Here is a 27,532-nt window from a genome sequence, read left to right as displayed (position 1 = left end):
AAAATTATTTTTAGGTTTAAAGATATTTTGCTACATTTTAAGAAAAAGAAATTGATCTGGTTTTAACCAAACAAGGCCTAAGGGTAGGGTTAGGCCTGGTTTGGTTTCACAAACTTTTTAAATCATCTCATTCTATCTCATCTCATGTCAACCTTTAAACATCACAAACACAAATATTTTTAAATTTTAAATATTCAATTTTTTCATTTAATTATTAATTAATCATTATAATCTTTTCAAATTTTCAAATAAAATACAAAAAATAATTTAACCTTTTCAAAACTTTAAAACAAAAATAATATTAAAAAATTATATTATAATCTCCTTTTAACTTTATAATTTTTTTTATTCAACATTTTCTCTCATTTCCCAAAACTCCAAAAACATATTAAGTCAAATCATTTCACTACTATTCGTAAATTATCTTAATATATAATATTCACAAATTTGTCATGATCTCAGCTCATCTCATTAATTTGTGTAACAAACGAGACTACTAATTAATTAAATCAAGCTTCTTCCCAATATCTTCTTTCATCATCAATCTCCTAATTCATTTGTCCCTTTCTTAATAATTAATTCCATTGATTCTGTCTTAAACGAGTAAAAAACACGACCGACACCATTAGGTAAATCAAGCTTATATTGTGGTTTGCATGGAAAACTACTTATACATCGTTCTATATCTTTATGACTTTATCCCTACAAATATTTCTAGAGACAAATTCATTGCCAAGTGTTTTCCTAATTTCAAGGAAAGTTTTGTATAAAAAATATGCCTCTAGCTCATTGCTTCAAACTTAATTTTTATCCCGGAAGAAAATGTCTAGCTAGGTCTAGTCGTCTAGATATTAGTTTTCGAAAAAAAAAAATTCTAGCTTCTTACATCTTTAATTTAGTTTCAAGAAGAGTCTAGGGTTAGTGCCACAGACCTAGATCTCCTTTTATATTACAATCTATATATTCTGTTTGGTTCTATGCGTGGGAAAAAAGTAGTTATAAGTGAAGACACCTGAAGAAGCTTAAGGTTTGAGGAAAATGGTTGGAATGTACTTGTCATTTGTAATTAATTGATAAAGGTTCACCCATAGAAGACTCATCTCCATTCTCCTAAACCTATTTTTCAGATTTTGCTTTGCATGCTTTGAAGATTTTCTATCTCCCCTTTCTGGTGCATATGGTAGCTTGAGAACCCTTGGAGTTCAGGTTAGATCCAGGTTTGAGCTATCAAGTACCATCTCTCTCCCTCTCTCTCTCTCTCTCTCTCGTGCGTACATTACAAATGAAGTTAAGCTAAGCCTCTAGAAGTTCAGAGAAGAACACTGATTCAAAAGTGAGTTCAGAAAGAGGGCACACCCATATCATGTACAGCTTCTTCTTTTGTGTCAGCATTTTATTTCAGTGTATCGAAGAAAGAGATGATCAGAAAGTGCCATGGAAATTCTCGACAGACAGACAAAAGGGTCAGAACCCCGTTTCAGCATTGAGACAGAGGCTGAATTAGTGGCCTAAAAGAGTGATACCTTTTCTTCTTTTTTATCATCCATGGCACTTGGCAGCAGGCTTGATCCAATGGAACGGAGCCTCTCTTTTTGCTTAATTCCCAACCTTTTCTCTTTCGAGAAACGCGTGCTAAATTGTGATAACGTCATCCACTCTTTCCGTTCAGAAATCAAACTTTTTTTAAACCCAAAAGGCCGTCAAAATTCCAAACTCGAAATGGGGTTCCTGCAGCTGGTTTTTTCTTGATTTTCGTGACGTTCAATTTTAGTAGTATTTTCTTAAAATTATATTTTAATTTGTATGTTTTTGATTCATTACTACTGTCATTTTTTATGTTTTGTCTTGTTAGTATATCTAGCTAATTAATTAATGAAAAGTTTTATGTACTTGATTTTTAATGAGTACATATTTTAATGGGAACCCCGTTTTTGATGCATCATTCCTACCATTCACCGACACAAGACAACATCATTAGCACAAACCTCTACTTGCCCGTTCATTACAGACCCTAGCTGCACATAGAGGAGCAGGCTTAGAATTAAGCTCCAACTTCATTCTCTCGATTCTTATCAAACTCATGATTTGGTTTTCCTTTCCTTTTCACCCTCTGCCTCTTTCTTTTTGGTACCCCCAGGAAAAATCATTGTTTCTGAAATCATGGGTTTTGTTTATAACACGCGTTTATGTCCTATCAGAAATTATATGGTGGGTGTTGCTCACCGGTCACCACCAAATGAGTTGATGATTATCTCCGATAATACCTGTCACCTTTTTTGATTCGAGGGTTCAATATGATTATTATTATTACTATATATTTTTATATTTCTCTTTCTTTTCACTATTAATCGACCTTTGTCCTTTTTTTATTAACTTTTCTTTTGCTGGCCTGCTTCTTTTGTTTCTCTCCTCTCTCTTTATAACTTCACATTCGTTATGATGAAGTAATTAAAGGGTGGTGGTGGTGAATTTGATGCAGTTCCATTGACGGATATGATGGAGACGACGATGGAGTCTTCTGTCCCACCTGGTTTCCGGTTCCATCCAACAGATGAAGAGCTTGTTGGGTATTACCTGAGGAAGAAGATTGCATCGCAAAAGATCGATCTTGACGTTATCAGAGATATCGATCTGTACAGGATCGAACCATGGGATCTCCAAGGTATGAACATATGTAGCATGTTCTATTCCTTTCCTTCGTTCAATATTTAGTATTAGGGTTTCCGGTATATACCAACTTCTAGATGGTGGTTTGAGCTCAGTAATATTGCGTCTGGATCCAACTTATAAAGTGTTCATGAAGCAAATGGTATATATATGTTTCTGATCCTAAGTGGATCCAGTAGATCAGGGACATATTCAGCATGTATATAAAATCTTTTTGATGAGTATAATACGACTTGACTGTAATTTCCAATCCTAAACATTTGGATAACGATCCGTTTTCTGCTTTTAGTTCCTTCCTCGTACTGCATCAAACACCCATTCTCAAGTTTATGCATGCATATAAATTAGTATAGTATGAAAGGTTTAGCTAGCTTTTATGTTGGTGTGTGTGTGTGTGTTTGAATCGATCTATCTGAATGACAAGGGATCGCAGAGAGATGTCGGATCGGTTATGAAGAGCAAAATGAGTGGTACTTCTTCAGCCACAAGGATAAGAAGTATCCGACGGGAACGAGGACTAACAGAGCAACCATGGCTGGGTTTTGGAAAGCGACGGGCAGAGACAAAGCCGTGTATGATAAGGCAAAACTGATTGGAATGAGAAAAACCCTCGTATTCTACAAGGGGCGGGCACCAAATGGCCAGAAATCTGACTGGATCATGCATGAATACAGGCTTGAATCTGACGAAAATGGACCTCCACAGGCAAGCATCATCCCATGCTGTTACATATATATTGACCTCTCTTTCTCTCTCTTCGATCCAGTCTTGACCTATATTCTCTTTCTCTGATTGGATAGATCACAATTATTTGGAATTATCTATTACTACCAGTTTAATTTATTCCCTTATTTTCCTTGTTTTCTCGCCGTGCCATTACAAATAGTTCACGCTTTGAAGTTCTGTGGTTTCGGTAATAATAGTTCTTTCTCTTCTTCTTAAATGCCTAAAATCTTCGTAAAACCTCGTTTAATTTGTAGTGTTTTTTTTGTTGATTTTCTACGACCTTATGATCATTATTCAAAGTCTTGAGTCACTTTTGCTTTTCAGTGCAGAAACCCCTTCTATATATGTGCAATTTTACCGCATAAGGTTTCTCTGAAAATGACTTCCACCAATAACTCAAAAGTCTAAAAGTTAATACTACCAAACGCATGTTTTTCTTTATTCAACTGATCCTTCTCTGCGTATGGGATTTCTCCTCATACAGTTAATTTGTTAAAAGAAAACTCCAGAATCTTCTCTTCTTTCATCACCTTTAACTGCATCCAGTACTTCTCCTTACCAAACAGCATTCGAATTCCTTTCAAAATACTGTGGTTTTTGCAGGAAGAAGGATGGGTGGTATGCAGAGCGTTCAGGAAGCGAACCATTACCCAAACTAAGGGCGCCATTGAAGGGTGGGACACAGGCTATTTCTATGACGAACCGAGTGGGATTAGCTCAGTCGTGGATTCAACTGATTTCATCTCAAGGCCACCTCAAAGTTTTCTAGCTCAGAGTTTCCTGTGTAAGCAAGAGATAGAGGCGGATAACTTGTGTTTCATGCAGTCTCATGATAAGTTTGTTCAACTTCCTCAGTTACAGAGCCCATCGATACCACTAATAAAGAGGCCAAGCTCAATATCTCTCGTGTCAGAAAACAATGAAGAAGAAGAGCAAGTTAGTAGAGGGTGCAACAACACCAAGAAAGTGACTGACTGGAGGGCCCTTGACAAGTTTGTTGCTTCTCAATTGAGTCAAGAAGAAAGGTTTGAAGGTGATGGAGAATCGAGCTTTGGCGCAGATCATGACTCTGACATGTCATTACTGTTGTTGCAGAGTAGCAGGGACGAAGAAGGGAAGTTAAATGGGTTCTTGGATTCAAGCTCAGATGTTTGTGACATTGGGATATGCATATTTGAAAAATGAAGAATGCGTGGTGATGAGATGAAGATATTTCTATTTTTGGTGTTATAAGTGTATGAGGCCAGGTTGATGGACCTGGAGAGAGTGGAGAGAGAGAAAGAGAGAGAGAGAGAGATTCTTGTAACATATGTTTGTGAACCAAGGCATGCATCTGTCTCTCTCTCTCTCTGTCTAATCATGTGTCAAAATTGGTACACAAATAATGAGTGAACCTGCCAAAAGTAAATAGTGGATAGCAAAAGAGAACATGGAGTGAGAAAAAGACTTAAATTAGGTAGACTTGCTCATAAGCATGTTGCATGAATTAATCTAATAAAAATGATTTCCCTCCTTCACCAAGAAATTGAAAAGAAACAAAGAAAAACATGTTGCATGAAAGAGATTCATTGATCATTCTTGCCCAAGAAGAAAAAAGAGATAAAATTCAATTACTTCCTGCGGCCTTCGTCCTTTGAAGCCTTCTATATTATATATATATATATATAATGAGCTTAAGCTTCATGATATACATCGAAGATGTGCCTATATATGCCCTAGTTGAAGGACTCGCTCAAAATTGGCTAGAATGAAATAGGATTGCAGTGATCAACACGAAAGCGCGCAGCTCCGATGCTAAAAAGAAGTTAGGAAGTACGCAGTAGTACTACACGTACAATACTAATCACTTGGCGAAACATTGTAAGCTAAAGTTGTTTTTGATGTCCTAGACTATATATCACATATATTCCCTTGCGTATAAGACAGTAGATCGGTCCAGCAGTAACCCTATTTGTTGTTGGAGATTGAATAGGCAAGATCTAGAAACCAATAGAAAGGCAATTACAGTCTTAATCCTTGAGACAGGCTTTTCTTGATCAGAGAAAGAGCCCGAGAGAAATAGAGAGCTGCTTGAACCCAACTCCACCTTAAACCTTCACCCAGGGAGGGGGAGTCCCCCTCCCTCCTAATTAGGTATAGTTACTACATAGTAGCTTTTCCGATTAGTTTTCTCCAGTTAGTCTCCGGTTTCCTTTTTCTCTATCATTTTCCACTAGATCAGAAATGTCCAACCCGTCGCATTCTGGCTTTCGGATTGCCACACGCGCACGCCCCAACACTATGCTCAGTAGCCACCGATCTTCCAAACCCGTGTGAAGGAGCCGCCAAACTACCATTGTGTGACTCGGACGCGCCGCCCAAGCCGTGCAACTTTTTGACATGCCGACGTGTTTTTTGGTATCCTTCTACCCCACGTGTGGCACAATTTGATTTTCCACCTCTAGATCCTTCGGATCTCGATCCCTTTGCTCTGTCCCTACCAATGCGTGTAGCTCAAACGCCAGCTCTGTCACACATTCCTCCGAAATCCCAAGAATGATTCGGACCATCCAGTTTTAGCTATCCGGTTATATTTCAACTTTTCCTAACCAAGAATCTATATGGACGTAAAGAACCTCGTCAACGACTCCAGAGCAAATGGTTGCAACGTCTCTTTCGTGGATGCAGATCACCATCACATTTGAAAAATCCACCTGTTAGATTTTATAACCTCTATTGTAGCAGTCTCAGCTAAGGAATAAAGGGTCAAGTCCAATTTATATTAGGCTCATTATCTGTTTTATTATTTTTCTGTTGTATGCACTACAATTTCTATAAATTAGGGAGTTTTTGTCGGTCTCTTACTCTCAATTCTTGAAATGGAAGTTTGTGGAAAAGAAAACAATTGGAAGTAAGTTAAAAGAAGGTGATGAGAATGGAAAATGTACTTTCACTATTAGAACTATTACTAACCTTTTGTACTATCGAAGATAGAGAAGATGGCGAATTAAGTTTGAGCTAGCCGGAGTAAATAATTATTGCATATTCGATCCCGATCAGTTGGCCCAATATCTAACGTCTTTGATGATCTTGACTATATACATATCAAGCTGTCATGCATACAAGGTTTTTGAAAGCATCACATCAATAAAACGATACATCAATAAAACGATGACACGAAAGTAGATCAATATTATGATTAATTTCTTCGATGGAGCTACGTACTTACAAAAAGCATGCAGATCAAGATCAATTGGAGCTTTGAATGGATGAATATTTTTAGAATTATGACTTTGAATGCTAAACCCTCATGAATGAAGTGCTCAATTACTCAGAAAACTTTCACTCTATACTTTGCAGATTGATTGGATTAGATTGATCGTGGTCAGCATGGGCGCATCTTTCGGATCTTGGCTCGCTCTTGGTGGGCCCATCGCCTGTCTAGCATGCGCTGTGCATCGTGGCTCCCGCTCAGCATGCTTTGTCTTTAATTTTGCACTACATTTTGATCCCCTGATGACTATATATATATATATATACACACACACACACACGACTTGTACGTCTAGCCTTTCATGTCTCTCTTTTGAGCCTCAAAGCCAACATGGAATTAAAATGTTGAGAGATCGATCCTTAAGACCTTGCTACTTCAACTTCAATATATTATATATAACTCCTTAGTGTCGCATATTCTGTGTACGTAGGACCGGGTTAAAATAAATGAAAATATTTTTTTCATTTTCAAATAGAGGAATGTTATACATCATCCCACTCCACACACTTTATATATTAAAATATTATTTTTTATTTTATTTTATTCTTATTAAACTAATTAAATTATTCTATTTATCATCTACACACTACATATTTATTATAGAAAAAATAAAAAAAAATTAAAATAAATATAATGTGTGAAGTACTGTGAGGATAACAAAAAGATTTTTCCTTTCAAATAATATTGCAGCAGTAGTAATACTTGGAGTACTACTAGGAACCGTGACAAAAATGCATGCATTTCACTTTTAATTGCTGATCCATCTGCCTCAATCAATAGGACCCTGCATATATTTGTGTGAATCAGAGTACTAGTACTGGCTGCTGCGGCTGCGACTACGGCTTAATTTGTAACAGAGAAATGTTTTACCCAAAAAACAGATTCCACAAAAACTACACAAAGTAATGTGATTTGTGTTATATTAGATTACATGTAAACGTTCCTATAAAAAAAAAAAAAAACAAAACAAAAAGAAGATTACATGTAAATGTACTTTTATTGTAAAGTAAATTTAACTTATCATATAATTAAGTTATGTCAATTTGCATGTGAGTTTATTTTTATAGAATCTTTTTGTATCTGTAACACTTCTTTTTATACTATAACGCATGCTAAAAGGGGGCTAACATCTATTGGGAAAACACATTTTCCCGAAGCTGCATACATATACATATTATATATGTGTGTGTGTGTGCACACACACAAACACATGATGCATCACACATGCATATATATATATATATATATCTTCTTCTTGCATTGTTCATCCATGTACGTGCATGATAGTGTTGAATTATCATCTGAACAGCATAAAATTTTTAAAAATAATAAAAAGAATTTGGAGAGATGGCAAGCTTATAGTGTACGTGTGAGTCTTGGTCGGGGCATATCATGTATTTAAGCTTTAAAGGCCAACCATAAAAGTGCTTTGTTTTCAAGCTTTTGAAAATGGAGCAGAAAGATGGCATGCAACAATATGATCAATAATATGCAGGATGGATAGTAATAATTAGTATAATTAATGGTTGACTCTAACGAGCTGGCTTCCTTTTCAGGACAACAATGATGCCTATCATGGCACGCAAAATTGCAACTCAGCTCATGATCTTTGACGAACTAATTTCATGCAAAGTTGAGGTTGAAAACCTCCGAAAACTAAGTAAAATCCCAAAGTTTGAAAATAAAAGAGAGAAACTTCCAAATTAAGATCTTATAATCAAAGACAAATTAATTCTCTCGATATATTGATCATTGTTTTAATTAAATTGATAAATATTTCTTAGAATTCCTGATCGAATTATTGATCATTGAACATGTAATTGCTTGTTGTGATCATCTAGAAAATTAAGTTACACGAACAAAGTATAATAAATACTAGTGTCATGTATTTCTCTCTTCCATGATCCTAAAAATTTAAAGAATTATGAGAGATCGTATTCCATCTTTAATCAAGTAGGTAGTTCAGATTAAAGATTAATTCACATGCATTAATTAACACCGTATTAATTCATGATGTTGTGTTTTGGTTTTTATAATTACTAAGGCAGCAAATTAATTTATATTTTCGCCATGACTACAAGAGGAAAAACATTATTAGCTAGCTAAATGGATGAGCTTTGCTACTCATCATCTCACATACTACACTTAATAAATTTTTTTAGTTTTATTCTTTCTAAATTAATTGAGTTCTTCTACTCTACATCATCCATACATCACACAGTTGGTAAGAGCAAAAAAGTAAAACATTATGCGTAGTGTGTGAAGTGAGTTAAGATGATGAGTAGAATTTTTTCATATATATAATAAAGCTGGTAAATTAGCTTAGCTTGGATATAAAAAGGCCTCTAAATCATCTCATCTAATTATTACAACTTTTTCAATTAATTTCCACACAAAATATAATAAACAATTTAACTTTTTCAAATCTCAAAATAATAATAATATTAGAAAATCAAATTTTAACAATATTTTATTCAACTTTCATCTCAATTCAACTATTGTGAAATGAATCTTTCCCCCCTACATTTGGTTTTTCTTTTAATTTTTGTGGAATTATGTTTCGGTTTTTCGAAAACGTCGTTCAATAGTCTTTCTTTCTTTTTCTTTTTTTTTTAGAAAAAACTTCTTTTCATAAAGGCATAACACCTTAAGACAAGTTACAATAGTGTTGTTCAATGAAAATTACATTCTCAATGATAGGAGGAACACTATTCCATCAAATGATCATATCTTCAATGGACCATGCATGTCACGCAAGTGGATGAGCAACCTCATTTGTTAATCTGTTACTATGCCGAATACTGCATTGAGGGAAAGTTTGCATCATGCTTTTGACATCTGCTACCAATGATTTGATAGTTGCATGCGACTCAGTTGAGATATTAACCTCTTTCACTAGAAACAAGCAATCACTTTCAATAATCAGATTCAGGATGCCCATATTCATACACACTTGTAGTCCCCTCAATAAAGCTACAGCCTCTACTTGTTCTGGTTCTAGATGAAAAAATTCAACTTTACTAACTGCCATAAGCATCTCTCCCACATGATTCCTCAATACAACACCCATTTACTACAACAAAAATAGGTTTTAGTGACAGATGAAATTGTCACAAGAAATGGGAAAAACATCACGAAATACATTTGGTGATGGTTTCTGACCATCACTACCACTGTCACGTAATGTGCGTCATGGATTACATTTGGTGACAGTTTACTGTACAAGCATCACTAAAAATATTTTTAGTGACGGTTGGGGATGTGCCGTTTGAAATAACGTTCGAACGTATCATTTTCTGTGACGGTTAGAATCTGTCACAGAAAATTACGTTCGAACGTAAAAAAGACGAGCTGACATCTGAACTAGAAAAGGTAACGTTTGTTGATTATAGTTTGAACGTATAATGTAAACATTCAAACGTTTATATGTGCGAACGTTACGTTCGAATCTTGAATCTAACGAAAATGAAATAATGTCCGAACATTTGTATCATAACGTTTGAACGTTAATTTGAATGTTAAGAGAGTAGAGTTCGAACGTAAAGTGTACGTTTGGATGTTTGGAACGTTAAACTTTTTTGACATTCGAACGTTTTTTAACTTGGGTTTAAATGTTCGAACGTTTTGTTACTATTTTGTATGGTTACGTTCGAACGTATTTTTGAACGTGTAATACTGTTGAAATGTATTTTATTTACATTCGAACGTACATATCAGAAATGCTAAACTCATTCACTTAATAAACAAACCAATTGTTTCATATTACAGTACATATTTCACAACCAACATTGTTTGAAACTGTTTTCAAATTAGATGTTAAAAACGTAATACACAAATAAAATTCATTTCTTTTTCTTTCCTCGCCCAGCACGATTCTGTTGCAATGACATAACACGCTTCATTTGCAGCATCATCTTCCGCTGCATTTGCTCTTGGACTTCACTACGGATTCTTTCCTCCTAGTCTCTTTGTTGGTCCTGCAAACGCGTCTTTAAATGAGACTGTCGCTCTAAGAGAGACTCCAACTCTTGCTGTCTAGACCTCATATACTCATTCTCGCGTCGTGCAGCTTCTAAATCTTTGGAAAGATTATTAATTTGTGATATCGATGAGGTTGAGGAAGATGAACCGGAATGTTTGAAAGATCATCCCAAACCTCTTGCCATACTAGAGTTGGGCCCAAGCACCTGTGTAAAAATGTCTAAGTCACTAGGAGAGGATTCCCCAGAAGCTGACTGCATCTCCATCATTTTTTCCTGCAGTTTGAAAGATCAAAACACACAATAAGTAACATATTAAAAGAAATACAAATAAAAAATAATTTAATCACATGTTACATAATTTATTTAATAAAAGGAACACCGCTTACATAATTAATTGCAGCTGCAAGATGCATCTACTCACTATGCTCATTAGTGTGAGCAGCAGCATAGACATGAACGAGGGAAAAGTTTTCAGGATCATCACGTTTGTAAGAAAACGACATTAGCAATTGGAAAAAGACAGTGTTAGTACTTATATAAAAGAATAATAAGAAAAAATATGAATTATTGCGTTTATTAATTACCATTTTTCAGCAAGACGATGGAATGATCTTGAACCAGAACGATGGTGAATAGTCAGAGCAGATCTATTATTTGCATTTGTAGAACTTAAGTGCTACAAAAATAATTCCCACCGTTAATTGTAATATATGTACATACATATAATATAAACAACAAATATAAATGTAAATAATTATAGAAAATAAATCTAGAATACCTGATATTCTGGAGAGGCAAAAAGATCACAACACTTTATCCAGTCGTCTAATTTCATCTGCTGGAAAGGGCACTGTGCAGCCTCTTCAAATGTCTCAAATTTCTTGAAATGGACGTGACATCGTCACTTGTGACGTCAGAATAGTGTAGCCATTAACTCATTCACAGTTCTCAAATCCTTGCTACAACAAAAGTCGAGGTCGAATTCATCCTAATTATAAATTAATTACGTTAAAAATATGAGAAACTAATGTAGGTGAAAAAAATGATATAATCAGTAAACTCACCAGCACACGACTCCGAATGTGTTCCTTAATCTCATTCGGCACATCTCTCCAGGAGCACACATAAAATGGAACGTAAGCTCGAACTATTGTGCCAATATAGGAGGAAAGCGCTGCTGCACTATCATTTACTCCTCTAGTGGAATTATCAGGAATTGTGATTTTCAATTTACCATGCCTTTAATTTTTCTCAAGTGAGATGCCACGTGTATAGCCATGATCGCGACAAACAGATGCATTAACTAATAGATGATAGTATAATTTTGAAGGTTATATATATTATTTATTGAAACAAACCTCTTGATTATATATAGTATTAACGTAAACATTCTTTACCGGTAGGTGTTGACTGTGCATCATTTTCTGTAATGTTAACTTCATCTTCGGGAATGGACTCCTTAGGTGGGGAGTCCTCAATGGGTTCAGGACTTGGACTCGGTGGAGGAGGCACATTTCTCCTTTGTCTTTTTGGCGGCATACTTGGAAATGATTATATATAACAAAAAAAATATTATTAGAATAAATTTATATTTATTATAAAATTCTATAATGGCTGTATATGAATAAACTTTTTAGTACTTTAGTCTTCATCTTCGGATGTATTTTCCATGTTTGTTTCAGACTCTCTCTGTATAACATCTCCGTCGTCATCATCAAGCTCTTCTTCATCATCCTTATCTATTGCCCCCCCGGATTCTTGTTCATCTTCTTCTTCTGACTCTTCTTCTGTACTTTTCTCACTTTCTTCAATTGAATGATAAATTAATGAAGACGGGTCAAGATGGATGAGTGAGACGTCATCTCTACATAAGGGGAGCAACTCGAGTGCACCGAGGTCAACAAATAAGTTAATACCCCCTCCTCCATCTTCTTGGTAAGCCTCTACATTTGGAGTGTCATCTTCATCTCCACTATTATCGTAATCTGCACTCATTCCTACTTCATATATATTTCGAGGGACAAATTTTTGTACAACTCGCCAAGTTATCTCTCCACTATCTTCATCAGCACTTTTCATTGGATCAATCAAGTAATAGATTTGAGTAGCTTGACAAGCCAGTACAAATGGATCATCTTCGTACCATTTAGATGCAGTATTGACACTCGTAAAATGATTATCCCTATATATCGAATCCCGACCACCGCCTAGATCCCACCAATCACATTTAAAGACATATGTTATAGACCCATCCAGATATTTCAATCTGATAATATCACGAATGACACCATAATAATCAATATCATCTATTCCACGACTCCCCTCGACCAAGACACCACAGTTTTGAGTTTTTCTATTACATTCATGGTCCAGAGTATGGAATCTATAACCTCAAACTGTGCATACAGTGTATCGAAGTGCTCTGTTTGATGGACCAGGGCCAATACATACAATTCAAAAGAGACTGATCCAGGATCACGAGCACGTTGTTCCAATAACTAACAATTTAAATAATGTCATTTATTAAATATTAGCTAGAGTTAAAACTTTCATCATGTAACATATATTATAGAGTTTAGTTCATACACGTAGTTCAAACCATCCAGAAAATTCTAACTCGTGTCTTGCCACTATATCCTCGACACCTTCCATCTTAAGTTTGTCCATGTGCTCACTGTATAGTATAATTTATCATATTATTTTACATAACAATAGTTAAAGTTAACCTCATTATCTTTAGAATTATTTAAACCTTGTACAACGACATACCTGAGATAGTGATCAATCTCCTGACAATTATTTAGCACGTACCATCGAACTTTACCCAACTTTGTATCAAGTAAATCGTAACCCATTTGTGCACCCAAAAGTCGTATATTCTGAGAAAACACTGATAGCTCACGAGGAGGCGGAGCAGCAAGATCAGCATTTCGTTCTTGACAAATAAATCTTGTCTTAACACCACGAAGATATAAAGAGCAAAATGTCAACCATTCATCATGTATATAGGCCTTTGCTATTGAACCCTCAGCTCTGGCTTTATTCCCAACAGTGCACTTCAGTCGACCTAAATATTTTTCAACTGGATACATCCAACGGAACTGTACCGGTCCACCCAACATGATCTCCCGGGGTAAATGTATTGCTAAATGGACCATGACATCAAAAAATGACGGTGGAAAGATTTACTCAAATTTACATAGTATAATAGCAATGTCTTCTTCCAGTTTCTGCAGCATATCTCGATTCACTACCCAAGCACACAAATCCTTAAAAAATATACACAGTTCAGTTATGGCAACATGTACAGTAGATGTTAGCTACCCACGAATTCCCACCGGTAATAACTTCTGCAAAAATACGTGACAGTCATGACTTTTCAATCCGCCAATTTTCCAGTCATCATGGTTTACGCATCTACTAATATTTGAAGCATAACCATCTGGCAACTTCACACCTTGCAACCATTTGTAGAAGTCCATCCTCTCCTCCCTTGTCATTGTAAAACATGCATGCGGCATAACCACCCTCTCACCTTCCACTCGTAAATGCAAATTATGTTTAATTCTCATTCTCTCAAGATCTTTCCTTGTCTTAATCGTATCTTTCGTCTTTTTATTGATGCTCATCAATGTACCCAGTATATTATCACAAATATTCTTCTCAATATGCATTACATCCAAACTATGTCGCAACATGCAGGACGACCAATATGACAATTCAAAAAAAATACTACGCTTTGTCCAATTCAATTCTGATACGCCTCGTTTTCTCTTGTTCTTTCCCCGACCTTTGCCAAAATTGTTCGCTGCCACATGTACCAATTGTTCCAGGATCTCTTCCCCAAACAACTCATTTGGCGCAATTCTATCTTCTACTCGTCCATCAAACTTAGCAGATTTTGTTCTCCATGCATGATTTGTTGGTAGATAACGTCGATGACCCATGAAACACACTTTTGAGAATATTTTAACCACTCACTAGTAGTTTCTTTATTACACGTCGAACACGTTAACTTTCCTTTAGTACTCCAGCCGGAAAGATTCCCATATACCGGAAAATCATTTATCGTCCACATTACCGCAGCATGCATCTGAAAAGTTGTTGATGTGGATGCATCATAAGTTCTGGCGTCTGCTTCCCATAACTCTTTCAACTCTTCAATCAACGGCTGCAAATATACGTCAATGTCATTCCCAGGTGATCTCGGGCCGGGGATAAGCAAAGTTAACAAAAAGTTGGGCGCCTTCATGCACCTCCATGGTGGAAGATTGTATGGAATCAACACTAAAAGCCAAGTATTATAACTTGTACTCATATTTCCAAAAGGGTTGAATCCATCAGTTGTGAGTCTGAGGCGCACGTTCCTTGCTTCTATCCCAAACTCTGGAAACTGGTTATCGAAAGATTGCCAAGCAAGTGAGTCAGCAGGGTGCCTCATAAATCCATCATTTTGAACTCTTTTCTCTTTGTGCCACTTCATATCGTGGGCTATTTCCTTACACATGTATAATATTTGCAACCGGGGTTTCAATGGAAAATATCGCAATACTTTAACTGGCACGCTTTTCTTATCCTTCCACCTCGACTCTCCGCATACTGGACATGCTTGTTTTTCCTCGTTCTCATTCCAAAATAAGACACAATCATTCTTGTACGCATGTATGGACTTATACTCGAACCCTAATCCCTTTCTCAACTGTTTTGCTTCATAAAAGTTCTTCGGCAATGCAGATCCTTCGGGAAGCACTTCGTTAAATAAGTCTAATATGGTTGACATTCCACACAATGACTTTATGTGAAGCAACCGCACAATAAACGACATTTTAGAATGTTTTGTACAACCTGGATAAAGCTCGCGCTTTGCATCTTCCCACATTTCTGGAAAATTATCTGAATCATTCAATCACCCACTTGAGCCATTGTCGTCAACCTCATCCATAAACAACCCAACTCCAATGTCATTCAACATCTCCTCCATCTCATCTCGCTCATAATCATCATCCACGTGCTGCAAATTTTCCCGCTGACTAAATAAGTCATCCGCTAATTCTGCATACGGCTCACCATGCAGTACCCATCGAGTATACCCCAAATTCATACCTTCTCAAATATATGACTTTCAGCTTCATCCAATCCTAACGCACACAAATTTTTACAACATCGACATGGACACTTAATGTAACCATGACTATCAGCAGAGGCCTTTGCAAAATCAATGAAGGCCCTTACTCCATGCGCATAGGGTATGTAATCTTTTCCAAGTCTATCGCGTAGACGCATCCAACTTTTATCCATTTCTAAAAACATCTAATTTTTTAGTAACACATATAAGAGTTAAATACACATGCATGTCATGATACATCATGTTCAAAGTACTCTTTCTCAAGGTAGTTGGTCCTATCCCATTCAAGATTATATTCTTCATATTGCACAAGTCCCATCACTCTACTACTTTGAACATTAGTAAAAATTTCGACAGCACTTCCCCATAGTTCTCCAAGTATACATGTTCACATATAGGGATTATGACCCTAAGAACAGTATACCCGAAGAACAAATGAGGAAGACACTGAAACTTCATACTAAACGTTCAAAGTAGGAATAACGTTTATGTGCAATACAGATAATATAATCTCAAACTGTCCACACTGGACAATTCAGGAATTAATGTACACCTAAATGTACACTAATTCCCAAACGGGTCTAAGGTTAATTGTGCAATGTTATAGAATATCTAACAAAAAAGTCTACAAATAAATTAGCGCACATTGTTTGAATTATCCTGATGTACTAATAATATTTATATTATTAATGATTGATAACACTTAGAAATTATTTGTAGACTTATATATATTATTTGTAGATTTATATTATTTCGTATTTAATATAATATATAGTAAATTAGATTATAATTACTAGTTATACTATATATTGATAACACTTAATTGTTATCAGTTATTATATAATTATTACTATTATTGCCAAAATTATTATAATTATTATAATAATTTTTATTATTAAATAAGTAATTATTATTATAATTACTTATCTATTTCTTATTAATCCTTCTTTAATACTATACATTACATGATAATTATTATTAGGGATTGATACTAATAACACTATACTATATATTATTAGATAAAATATTTATTATTATTGAGCTATTAGATTTTTAGGAATTATTATTTTATAATAATTATATATTAATAATTGTTAATATATAATATAAATACTTATTTATATTATAATTTTAGTAATACGAATTTTTATATATACTATATAGTTATGCCTTATAATTGACACTTAGTAATATATCTAATTTATTATATTAGTTATTTAACTAATTATATAGATAATAGTTTTAATCATAATATTATAATTCATAATTATCGTTATTATAATTATATACTATTTTTTTTTACACAAATAATTACACTATTTATTTTTATCGAAATTGTTACATATATTCTTTAATCACAACATATTACTAATATAGACACATAAATTTACAAATAATTATTATTCAAAAACATACACTATACTAAAACATTATCACATTAAGAATAAACATATCCAATAACAATAATTTTTCATTTTAATTCATCCAAACAACACAATCCATATCACAAAAAAATGTAATCCACAATAAAATGTAACAATAGAGTTTAGTATATATACATTGTGCTTTAAAGAAATTCCTATTCAAAAATCACAAATTTTCAACAATTCACAACAAATGATCCTTCAAAAAATACACAATACTAGTTAGTTAAATATATATAAAAGAAAAAAACATTGATAATTATCGTGTAAATTACAAATAAAAAATGAGAAATTTTTTTTTTACCTTAATGCTTAAAACTATACCTTTGCAAACTCTCTCTCACTATAACCCTCCACTTCTTCTCTCCCTCTCTCTAAAACTCTCTCTGTCTCTCCGTCTATTTCATCCTCTCAGCTCCCTCTCTCTAAAACTCTCTCTGTCTCTCACTCTAACACGCAAGGAGGAAAGCAAAAATGAATCTGCTTTCCCGTCGTGAAAGTTTTATATTCTGCTTGTTATGCAATTACGTTCAAACGTTCAATAATGAACGTCTGAACGTTTAATTTTCGGTGCAAACGTTCACGCAGTAACGTTTGAACGTATAATTATCCTACCCAGCAATTATACAGTACGTTCAAACGTATAATTCTCCAGCCTACGTATTCGACTATAACATTCGAACGTTAAGATAAACGTTAGAACGTACTGTTTAAATTTGGTTTGAGCGGGAAATTTCCCTCCGAATTTATTATAACGTCCGAACGTTACACACGAAGGTTCAAACGTAAATATTATTATTTACATATTATGTGATGACCCGTTTTTGAGTATTTTTTTTTCGCTGATATGGTTGTTTTTATTTTATTTAATATATTAGTTATTTATTTTAATTTAATTGCGTTTTAAAAAAATTGGTTTTTAATTTATTCGATGTTGTGTTTTATTGCCTTTAGTTGTTTTGTGGTTTTTAATCTCTTTTTGGCAGTTTAGTTTTGTTTCCCGGAATGAGGATTAGACCTCATCTTTTTCCCTACATCTCTTTTCCTTTTTCCTTTTCTTTTTCCTTTTTCTCTTTTTCCTTCTTTCTTTTTCCCTTCTTTTCTTTTTTCTTTCCTTTCTTTTTCCCTCTCTCTTTCCCGCTCGACCCTCCCCCCCGGCCTCTCTCTCTCTCTTCTCTCTCCCTCACGCCGGAACACCTCTCACCCCCGATCTACCGCCGTCCGGCCACCGTACGGCTCACCGCCGGTACCGTTCAGTTCGTCTCCCTCCAGCGCACCCCCCACCGAAAACCACCCCCATCCGGCAGGCCGTTTGGCTGGAAAAGCTCTCCAAAGGCTGCACGGATTTTGCCCCGATCCGCCGCCGTCGCTCCACCTCCGGCCACCATTTCTTCACCACTTCATCACCGATCCCTTGCCGTCCTAACCCACCCATTTCCAGGCTCCAACGACCACCGGAACAGCTCCCACGAGCTAGCTTTCCTTTTTGGGAAATCCAGCCTCTTTCCGGCGATTCCGCCGCCACCCACGGCCAACCACCACTTCCAATAGCTTCACAACCATCCCTAGACCATTCCCTATCAATCCCAAGCTCTAGTTTGTCCCCGTTCAAAAGTGGGTTTTCACAACCCACGGCCTCAGTGAATTTTCACTGTGACGTTGCTTTTTCAGCGCCGTTTGCAACGCCGCGTGTTTTCTAAAATTGCCATATAGCGCTGTAAGTATTTTCCAAACCCTATTTTCAGATTTAAATATATATTGCTCTTTCGATTTAATTAATCTGCTGGTTGGTTGATTCCGGACTGAGTCCGAGGAGTTCGGGGGTCGGATGGATGGAGGACGGAGTTGCTTGATTTTTTGTTTTATGGTTGGTTGTTTGTTTTGGAGCATTGATAATTGCATTTGCATGGCGCATGCTTGTATATTTATTTTATTTGAGAAACCCTGTTTCGTTGACGTGAATGGATTTTCGGGTGCGTGTGTCTCACGAGCCCAAGCCGGGATGGGTTATTATCTCGGTGGAGCTCCTCTGGTCACTCGGGAGTGGATAATACTGAGTGACGTCCCCTGAGTTGTCTCTGAGCGACGACGGGAGCGGGGCTAGAGGATGGCCCGGCCAGGTAGCGCGGGGCACGAGTCTGGGCATCGCTCTACTCACCGACTCCGTCGCCCTTCGCTGGCGAAGGCTAGAGGATGGCCTGGCCAGGTACGCGCAGGGCGCGAGTCTGGGCATCGCTCGTTTAGGTGTCACATGCGTAGTCGTTACCTGCGGTGTGGCACGGAGCCAGGGTGTGCGGATGATCCCTAGGGGAGATCATGGTGCATGCATAACCGGTTTGTTTTTATGGTTTTTGGATGCGGGCCATTTTCTGGGAAAATGACGAGTTTTGGTTTTGAGGCTTTTGATCCATTTTCTGGGAAAATGGTGGTTTGGGCCATTATCTGGGATAATGGCGAGGCGTGGTTTTTAAGAATATGTTTTTATTGGGCCAAATGGGTTTTTGGCGTGCGTGGAAAAAATGTGGTTTTGCGGGGCATGTGCATTGGTTTTTCTTGCATCCATGTTGGTTTTGTGCATTGGGCATGTTTCATGCATATTGTTTGAGTTCTATGTGTTTTTATCTGGTGGTGTTTGGGTTTTACTTACCTGCGGTACCATTTTTGGTTCCGTACCTTTTGGTGCAGAGTTCGAGGAGGAGGAGGAGGAGGCTAAGCCCGAGGATGCAGCTCCGCCGGGTTGCTGATGCTTTGCTTTATATTTGGTTTAAAACCGTATTTGTGTTTCTGTAATATTTTATTTATGTATGTTTTGAACAGCTTGTATTACGTTAAGAAAAATTCTGGTACTTAGTTATGACTTTCGTTATCCGCTGCGTGTTCTTTCGTGCACATTTGTTGCCTCTGCACACACTTGGCACACGTCGTTAGGGTGGTGACCCGTGATGTCATCATCCGGACGTCTCGATTTTCCCGTATCCGTGCGTGGAGATTTGGGGGCGTCACATATTAGAATTTAGTATATTCCTCATAATATATTTATATATTAAATTATAAATTATACAATATTAATTAATATATAATTTGTACCAATTATAATATATATAACATAAGTATTATATAAGAATGTACTATATATATTATATTATAACTATAATATAATAAGTATATTATATATTATAGTTATAACAAGTATATTATAATATATTATATAGGAAAATTTGTATATTATACTAGTATTATGGTACATATTATAGTATATCTAATAACTATATTAAAGTAATATAGTTATTTGATAATATAGTATAAGTATTACATAGTATGCTATCTATATATAATAACTATATAATATAGTATAATATATCATATAGTAAATATATTATAGATATAATATACTACTAGTACTATGTTATATATACTACTTGTATATAATATCTACTAAAACAACAATAAAATAAAATAGCAATAAAATAAAATAGCTATAAATAATAATATATCTATTATATAATAACTGTTGGCTCTGATACCAACTAAGTATACTAGGATATATTATTATTTATAGCTATTTTATTTTATTATTGTTTTATTCTGTTTATGTTTAATTTCATGATGAATTATTACGCACATAATATTGGTTTCCGTGATCGCTATGAATTAAATTGTTTAGAATATAATTTGAGACTTGAATTAAATAATTTACAAGAAAGGATAAGGCATCTTAAGGAAAAATTATTATTAATGAAACTAGATTATTGCTCAATGATGGAAAGATATCACGTATATAGAAGTAGGTAAGCTGCAATAGAAGAATTAGAAGATCACTGTAACTTCTTAAGATCTGAAATTAAAAATTTAAGAAATCACCTAAATATTCTTGCTTTATTAAAAAAAAAAAAAAGAGTAAAAATTCGTTGGTATAGAGTTTTATCAACAGTAACCTACATAAAAGAAAATAGAGTATATTGAGAATCTTGTGATGGTAATCCATGAAAATCCGTTGGTTAGCCCGTTCTTGCCAAGGAGGCTTTAAGGGTGGTCCCGGTGGTGTTCCCTCAAAATCTTAATCTACTTATTTCTCTTTTATATAGGAAATCTTTGCATAAAAATTCTGTTTCAATGAATTCTTTATTCAAACCTGAAACATCTACTGTTAACACACCTTTAGAAACTGAAAATGTAAATGAAGAAGATTATAGCATCATAGACACAGAAAGAAATTTACAAGATTGGACAATTCCTAATGTACCTAAAAACCAAATATATAAACATTCAACTTTTTCTTCAAAATTATCATTCCTTACAAATTATACAATTAAAACAGTAGAAAAAACTATCAGCCTAAATAATGATTATGAATCATTACAGTTATTAACAAAAGAAACCATTAAATGCTATAAGGAACAAAAATATTCATTTGTGCATATTGGATTAGTACAAGTGGCTGTAAAACCACTTACCAGAAATGGACTAAATGCTTCTGTATTACTCTGTTTAAGAGATGGAAGACATTATAATTTTCATGATTCATTACTTGGCATGGTTGAATCTAGTTTATTTCAAGGCCCAGTATATTTTAACTATTATCCTAATTATTCACTTTCATAATTTGACTCTAATATTCTACATCCCTTAACATTAAATATTAAAATGAATGGATATCATATGATGAAAGGATCACATCCTTTAACTATAGTATATAGGATCCATTATAAATTAATGAAAACAACATTAGAGCCACAGGCTCTCATTACTAGTCCAAAAGGCTATACATTATTATTACAATCTAGTATACCAAATTCTAGCATACAAATTCCTAAACAAATTCATTGGAATCAGATTACTCTTCCTAATGAATGGCAATTAGAAAATATTATTCCATTACCAAATGTAGAAAATAATTCTAAAGATGATTTAGATTATATAGATCAAAACCAGGACGGAACAGTCCAAATTGCCTTCCAACCTTTTAGGAGATCATTTTCTCATTATTCTTCTCCAGCACCCTCCAGCTACCATACACCACGATCTATAATTAGTACGAATAGATCTCAAAATTTTGATAATAGATCTGCAATTACTTCAGTCTCTAGAAATAAAATACAAAATTTTGATACCAGATCTCAAAATCTAGATACACAAGTCCGGGGAGTTATTCCTGGAAATATTATTGATACACCAATATATTCAGTCAATCACCCTGATTCAGCATCCTCTTCTAATCCTCATCAGAATAAAGAACCTTCTTCTCCAACCTATTCACAAGTAGTTGGAGATGACGCCCAAATATTTACCTTGAGTAAAGAAGAATTTAAAATTAATAAAGAATATCTTAAACAAGATTATATGAAAAAAGAAAATAAACAGAAAAGACTTTCATTTTTCTCTACTTTCTCAAAATTAGAAAGAGATTATATCCAAATAAAATACTATGAATATTTAGAAAGTATAAAAATTAATATACCTTTCTTCATTATATATTATATAATGTATAATATTATATAGTAATATATAGATAATATAATGTAATATATAGATAATATAATATATATTATATTAATATATTATATAATATATAGTGTAAAAAACGTTTGAATGTTATAATTAAAACGTTCGGATGTATTGATTAACGTCCGAACGTATACGTTATACATTCGCATGTTAATATAACGTCCGAACGTATAAGTTATACATTTACACGTATGATTCTTAGTCCGAATGTATAATACATAACGTTCGCATGTAGATGAAACGTCCGAATGTTAATTAATGAGCATTCGAACGTTAACTGTATATAAAGCTAGGCCCGACAGTTTCCAAGCCATTTCTCGCACTAAAACTCTCACTCTCTCTTCCTCTCTGCCACGCACGCCGCTGCAACCGTCGTCATACGTCACCGCAACCGTCACTAAAAGGTAATGTGCCCTCTCCCTCTTCTATTTAGTACCATTTTAATCGGTGGGTTTTGAATTTTTGAAACCCACCATAGGCCGGTTATTGTTCCTTGCATTTCCAGCCACCATTTGCCGTAAATTAATAAAATAGGACCGTAGAAACATTCCCCACTGTTAGTAGATATTTATTTTGGTTGTTTGTGGCTTCGAAACATGCGTTTTGAAGCTTTCGATAATGGCTGAGTCGACTCAGGGATTCCGTGTCGTAACATTCGGACGTCATGACACAACGTCCGAACGTGTGACCTTTAGTATTCTTTACATTGGCACGTTAAACTGTAACGTGCGAACGTATTTTTTTACTTACAAACGTTTTTATCCAACGCTTTAATAGAACGTTGGATAAAAAGTTCGAACGTAAACCGTTGGTCTTCTTTGGCTAGTAAGAACATCTGAACGTATGACGGTTCAAATTCATTACGTCCAAACGTTTATATCATACTTTCAGATGTAATTAACTCATTTGTACGTTTTTATCGAACGTTTGAATGATACGTTCGATAAAACGTCCGAACGTATCATCTTTGTAAATTTGCACGTGACAGTTTTAATTTTAACGTGCAAACATACTTTCAATAACGTTCAAACGTTTCCTATTAAAATATTTTTATATTGTTTCTTTTTATTATTATTATTTCAGATATTGAAAAAGTGAAATTATTTAAAAATTTTACTGCCAAAATTATGTAAATTTATAAGGATGATATTTTAATTTTCTGTATAATCCATATATGTCAGAATACGTATGTATCTGTGATTCTAATCATTTTTTTTAAATATTATAACTTATATATTTTTTTTTAATTTTCAGGATATGGCTCAGTATATGACGACAAGGAAGCGAGAGAGGGATGGAGGCAATCCAGACATTTCTCGACTGGGGGCACGAACTGTTATGGGGAAACGAGAAATCCTCATTAATGAGTTTGATGAGCTCAGCTGGGAGCAGAAGACGCTGAGAGATGTCTTCGTCACCAAAGGCTGGGGCCACATATGCACATTGAGGGGAAAGATTTACCCCTCAATGGTTCGAGAGTTTTACATTGGGATGGCCACCTTGCCTAACGATGCATCATCCCATACTCTCAATGTATGCAGTGTACAGTTTCAGTTCTCAGCAAATGTTATCGTCGACTTACTCCAGATTCCGCTATACTACCTGAGTCGACAGCTGCTCAGGCTGGTGACACAGCAGCTGCATTTTTCCCGAGCATATTTGAGGCAGATCCAGCCACTTCTGCTTCATCTTCGGGCCCTGTTGAGTTGATGCCCTGTCATGAAGAAGATCGACCCGGGGGCGATCCTATTGCTGTTGAGGTTGGTGATGATGAGCAGAACCAGGATTTCTACATCCTCACTAGCACGGACCACACGAAACTCGATAGGCCGAACTCCTTCAGCCAGAATCAGCTGCTGACTTTCTTTCGTATGTTGCACATTTTTGTTGCAACAAATATAGACCCGGTGGCACATAAGAGCACATTCAGTCGGGCTCGTGCACAGTTCCTGATTTGCTTAGCACTTGGTGAGCCTATTGACTTGCCTCTTGTTATATTTGAGTGGATCCATTATGAGGCCAGTATCATTACCATGAATAATCTCCCGTACGGAGTCATCATCAGCTCTTTATTACTAGCCCGGAGAGTGCCACTCCAGGCAGAGGAGATGATGATAAACCAGATGAGCCCCATCGACATAACCACACACCGCCGGAGCATTGGACAGGGGAGAGGCTCAGCTCGGCTTCAGTCTAGTCCTACGCCAGATCTTGTTCCCCCGACTGAGTCTGGGGCCGATGTTGCTCGCCTGTCAGCCAGTACTAGTCAGCAGCCGGGAGTTACATCTACTGGGGATGTGCGACCTGCTTGGGTTGATGCAGTGATGACAAATATGAAGGCGCATATAGACTGACAGATCGATAGATAGATTGCGCATATAGATCAGGCTATCGCACATCTTGCACATCATGTAGATGTGCTAAACAATAAGGTTGAGATATTGACTGAGTTTCAATCTTTTGTAAACCAGCAGTTCTGAAAGTGATTTATAAAAATTTATCATATTTTATTTTTTATTTTCGACATATGTAATGGACACAAATATTTAATGTATGTATTGTGTAGCTTAATTTCTACTCTTAATTTTTTTTTAAGATAACGTTACTCAACCTTACTATTAAAAAAATATATATTATGGTTAATTTATGCAAATTAACATATAACGTTCGAGCCTTATCACTTTAACGTTCGAACATTGGCGCTAATATATTAACTTTCGCACGTAATTAGTTAAAACGTTCGAACGTTCGCGTTAAAATTTTTACGTTCGGACGTCAATATACATAACATTCGAACGTCATTGTGACGTGCGAACGTATTATGTGAAACATCTAAATGTTTTAAAATTCTTGCCCAACATTTAGTGACAGTTCTCACAAACCGTCATAATAAATACGTTTTAGTCACAGTTTGGAAACCGTCACTATTTATAATCTATCATGAAAAGCCATATTTGTTGTAGTGATTCCAGCTTTATTCAAGTCAAAGAAAAGAGCACCATCAATATTTAGTTTAAGAGAGTCATGTGGAGGGGGAGACCATATGTACTGCATATTTTTAGGATTAGGAGAAGCCATATGTTGCCTAACTGATGCAGCCTTTAACTTCTTTGCAAAAGAAAATCCAATGACTTGCTGTGGTGGTAAAGCAATCTAATCATGAACCATCTTATTTCTTCTAAACCAAAAAACCCAAACCATTAAGAAGAAATCAGATAACTCCTCAATTGAGCCTTTGAAAAGAAAGTCCATTGTAGTAGAGAAATGAACTGAAATTAGATCCATTTTGCATGATAGAAAACCTGCAAGTTAGGAATTCATGAATGGAAGGGCATAATATAAAAACATGGCACAAATCCTCCATTGGATGTTGACAAAAGCAACATTGCCCTCAATGTTCGGTTTTCTTTTAATCAGATTGGCCTTAGTTGGTAAATTATGTGACGCTCCCAACTCCCATGTACTAAAATATAGGAATCGAAACGTCAGGATGATGACAACACAGGTTACACATCCCAACAATAAATGCCAAGTGTGTGTACATGAAAAAAGTGTATAAAAAACACAGCGAAATAATTAAAGTCAGTCAACTAAGTACCTGAATTTTTAAATACAAAATTCCTAAATAAAATGTCTTTAAAAGTTATACAGTTATCTAATATAAATATAATATAAACCAAATACAATAACCAAAAGCGGAAGATAAATCTCATTCCACGAGAAAGTGATCCCGATCACTCCTTCGGTGGAGCCGTATCCTCAGGCTTTGCATCTTCATCTACATCAAAATGTACGGTACCAAGAAACGGTACCGCAAGTATGTAATGGACCAAACAGCCCAAGAGATAAAAATACATTCGTGCAACAATAAATATGCATGCATATGATGAAATATGCATGATACCCAAAAATATCGTTTTCCCCGAAAATGATCATTTTCCAATGCACGCCAAAATCCCATTTGGTTCAAAAACAAATCCATTAAAACATATCCGCCATTTTTTAAACAATATTTAACAGACCAGTTCAATATATGTGGATGTATCCTTTTAAATGATATTTAAAAAAATTCAAGCCTAATGTCAGAAATAAAGCTCATCTAGAAGGGTCAATTGTTGAAGCCTATATTTACAATAAATGCTTGACCTTTTGCTCCTTGTATATCCATGATGGTGAGACCATATATAATCGGAACAATCGAAACAAGGATATAGATAACGATACTGAATCTTATTCTTTCTCTATTTTCTCACAAAAGGTATAGGCTTTTGGCTCCCCTACCTCTAATCAATTTGAGAGGATTATACTTGCAAAGGCAACTTGGTATGTGCTAAATAATTGTGCAGAGATCGGTCAGTACCTAAAGTAAGTCATTTTTTCTTTCATTCACTTCTCACGGTGTAAATATTTGCTTATGGGTACATTTGAGCTTAACAAATGCCTTTTTTTTTTGTTTATTTGATATTTAGGGAGCACATGAAGATGAGAGAAATTTCCCCAGATAATGTCAAGCGTAGACATCAAATAGAATTTCTAACTTGGTTTCGCACGCAAGTATGTTACCTATAGAATCTAGGTGCTCACGTAATATATATCATTTAATTGTCATAGAGATTTTCTAAAATGTTGCAGCCCATTTTGGTCATATTCAAGAACTACGTGCAGTGAATCCGGATGATGTCTCTGATGACATATATGCACTGGATTATAGACCAGACCCATGGGTTGTATCATATCATGCTTGCATAATGAATGGTACCAAATTCCACACAGTGTCTCATGGACATTATCCCAAAACCCAGAATAGTGGGGTTGTTATTAAACAGGAACACCAATCAAAGCCTATTGA

At 35.3% G+C, this 27,532-nt stretch overlaps 1 protein-coding gene across 3 annotated transcripts; it reads left to right on the top strand.

Moving 5' to 3' along the window:
* Positions 1 to 1,104: 1,104 nt before the first annotated feature.
* LOC122318188 (NAC domain-containing protein 37-like) lies at positions 1,105 to 4,912 on the top strand. Of its 3 annotated transcripts, none has more exons than XM_043135380.1 (4): positions 1,105 to 1,206; positions 2,480 to 2,662; positions 3,092 to 3,372; positions 3,997 to 4,912. In XM_043135380.1, the coding sequence occupies exons 2-4, from the start codon at positions 2,494 to 2,496 to the stop codon at positions 4,576 to 4,578; spliced, it is 1,032 nt and encodes a 343-aa protein (XP_042991314.1). In that variant the 5' UTR covers positions 1,105 to 1,206; positions 2,480 to 2,493; the 3' UTR covers positions 4,579 to 4,912. The 3 variants fall into 3 exon arrangements, with proteins under 3 accessions (XP_042991314.1, XP_042991315.1, XP_042991316.1); XM_043135381.1 differs by having other exon boundaries at positions 1,118 to 1,217; XM_043135382.1 differs by lacking the exon at positions 1,105 to 1,206 and having other exon boundaries at positions 2,008 to 2,662; positions 3,101 to 3,372.
* The last annotated feature ends 22,620 nt before the right edge of the window (positions 4,913 to 27,532 follow it).

This window comes from Carya illinoinensis, chromosome 8 (genome assembly GCF_018687715.1).
Source record: "Carya illinoinensis cultivar Pawnee chromosome 8, C.illinoinensisPawnee_v1, whole genome shotgun sequence".
NCBI classification, from domain to species: domain Eukaryota; kingdom Viridiplantae; phylum Streptophyta; class Magnoliopsida; order Fagales; family Juglandaceae; genus Carya; species Carya illinoinensis.
This window is presented reverse-complemented; position numbering and strand designations above follow the sequence as displayed.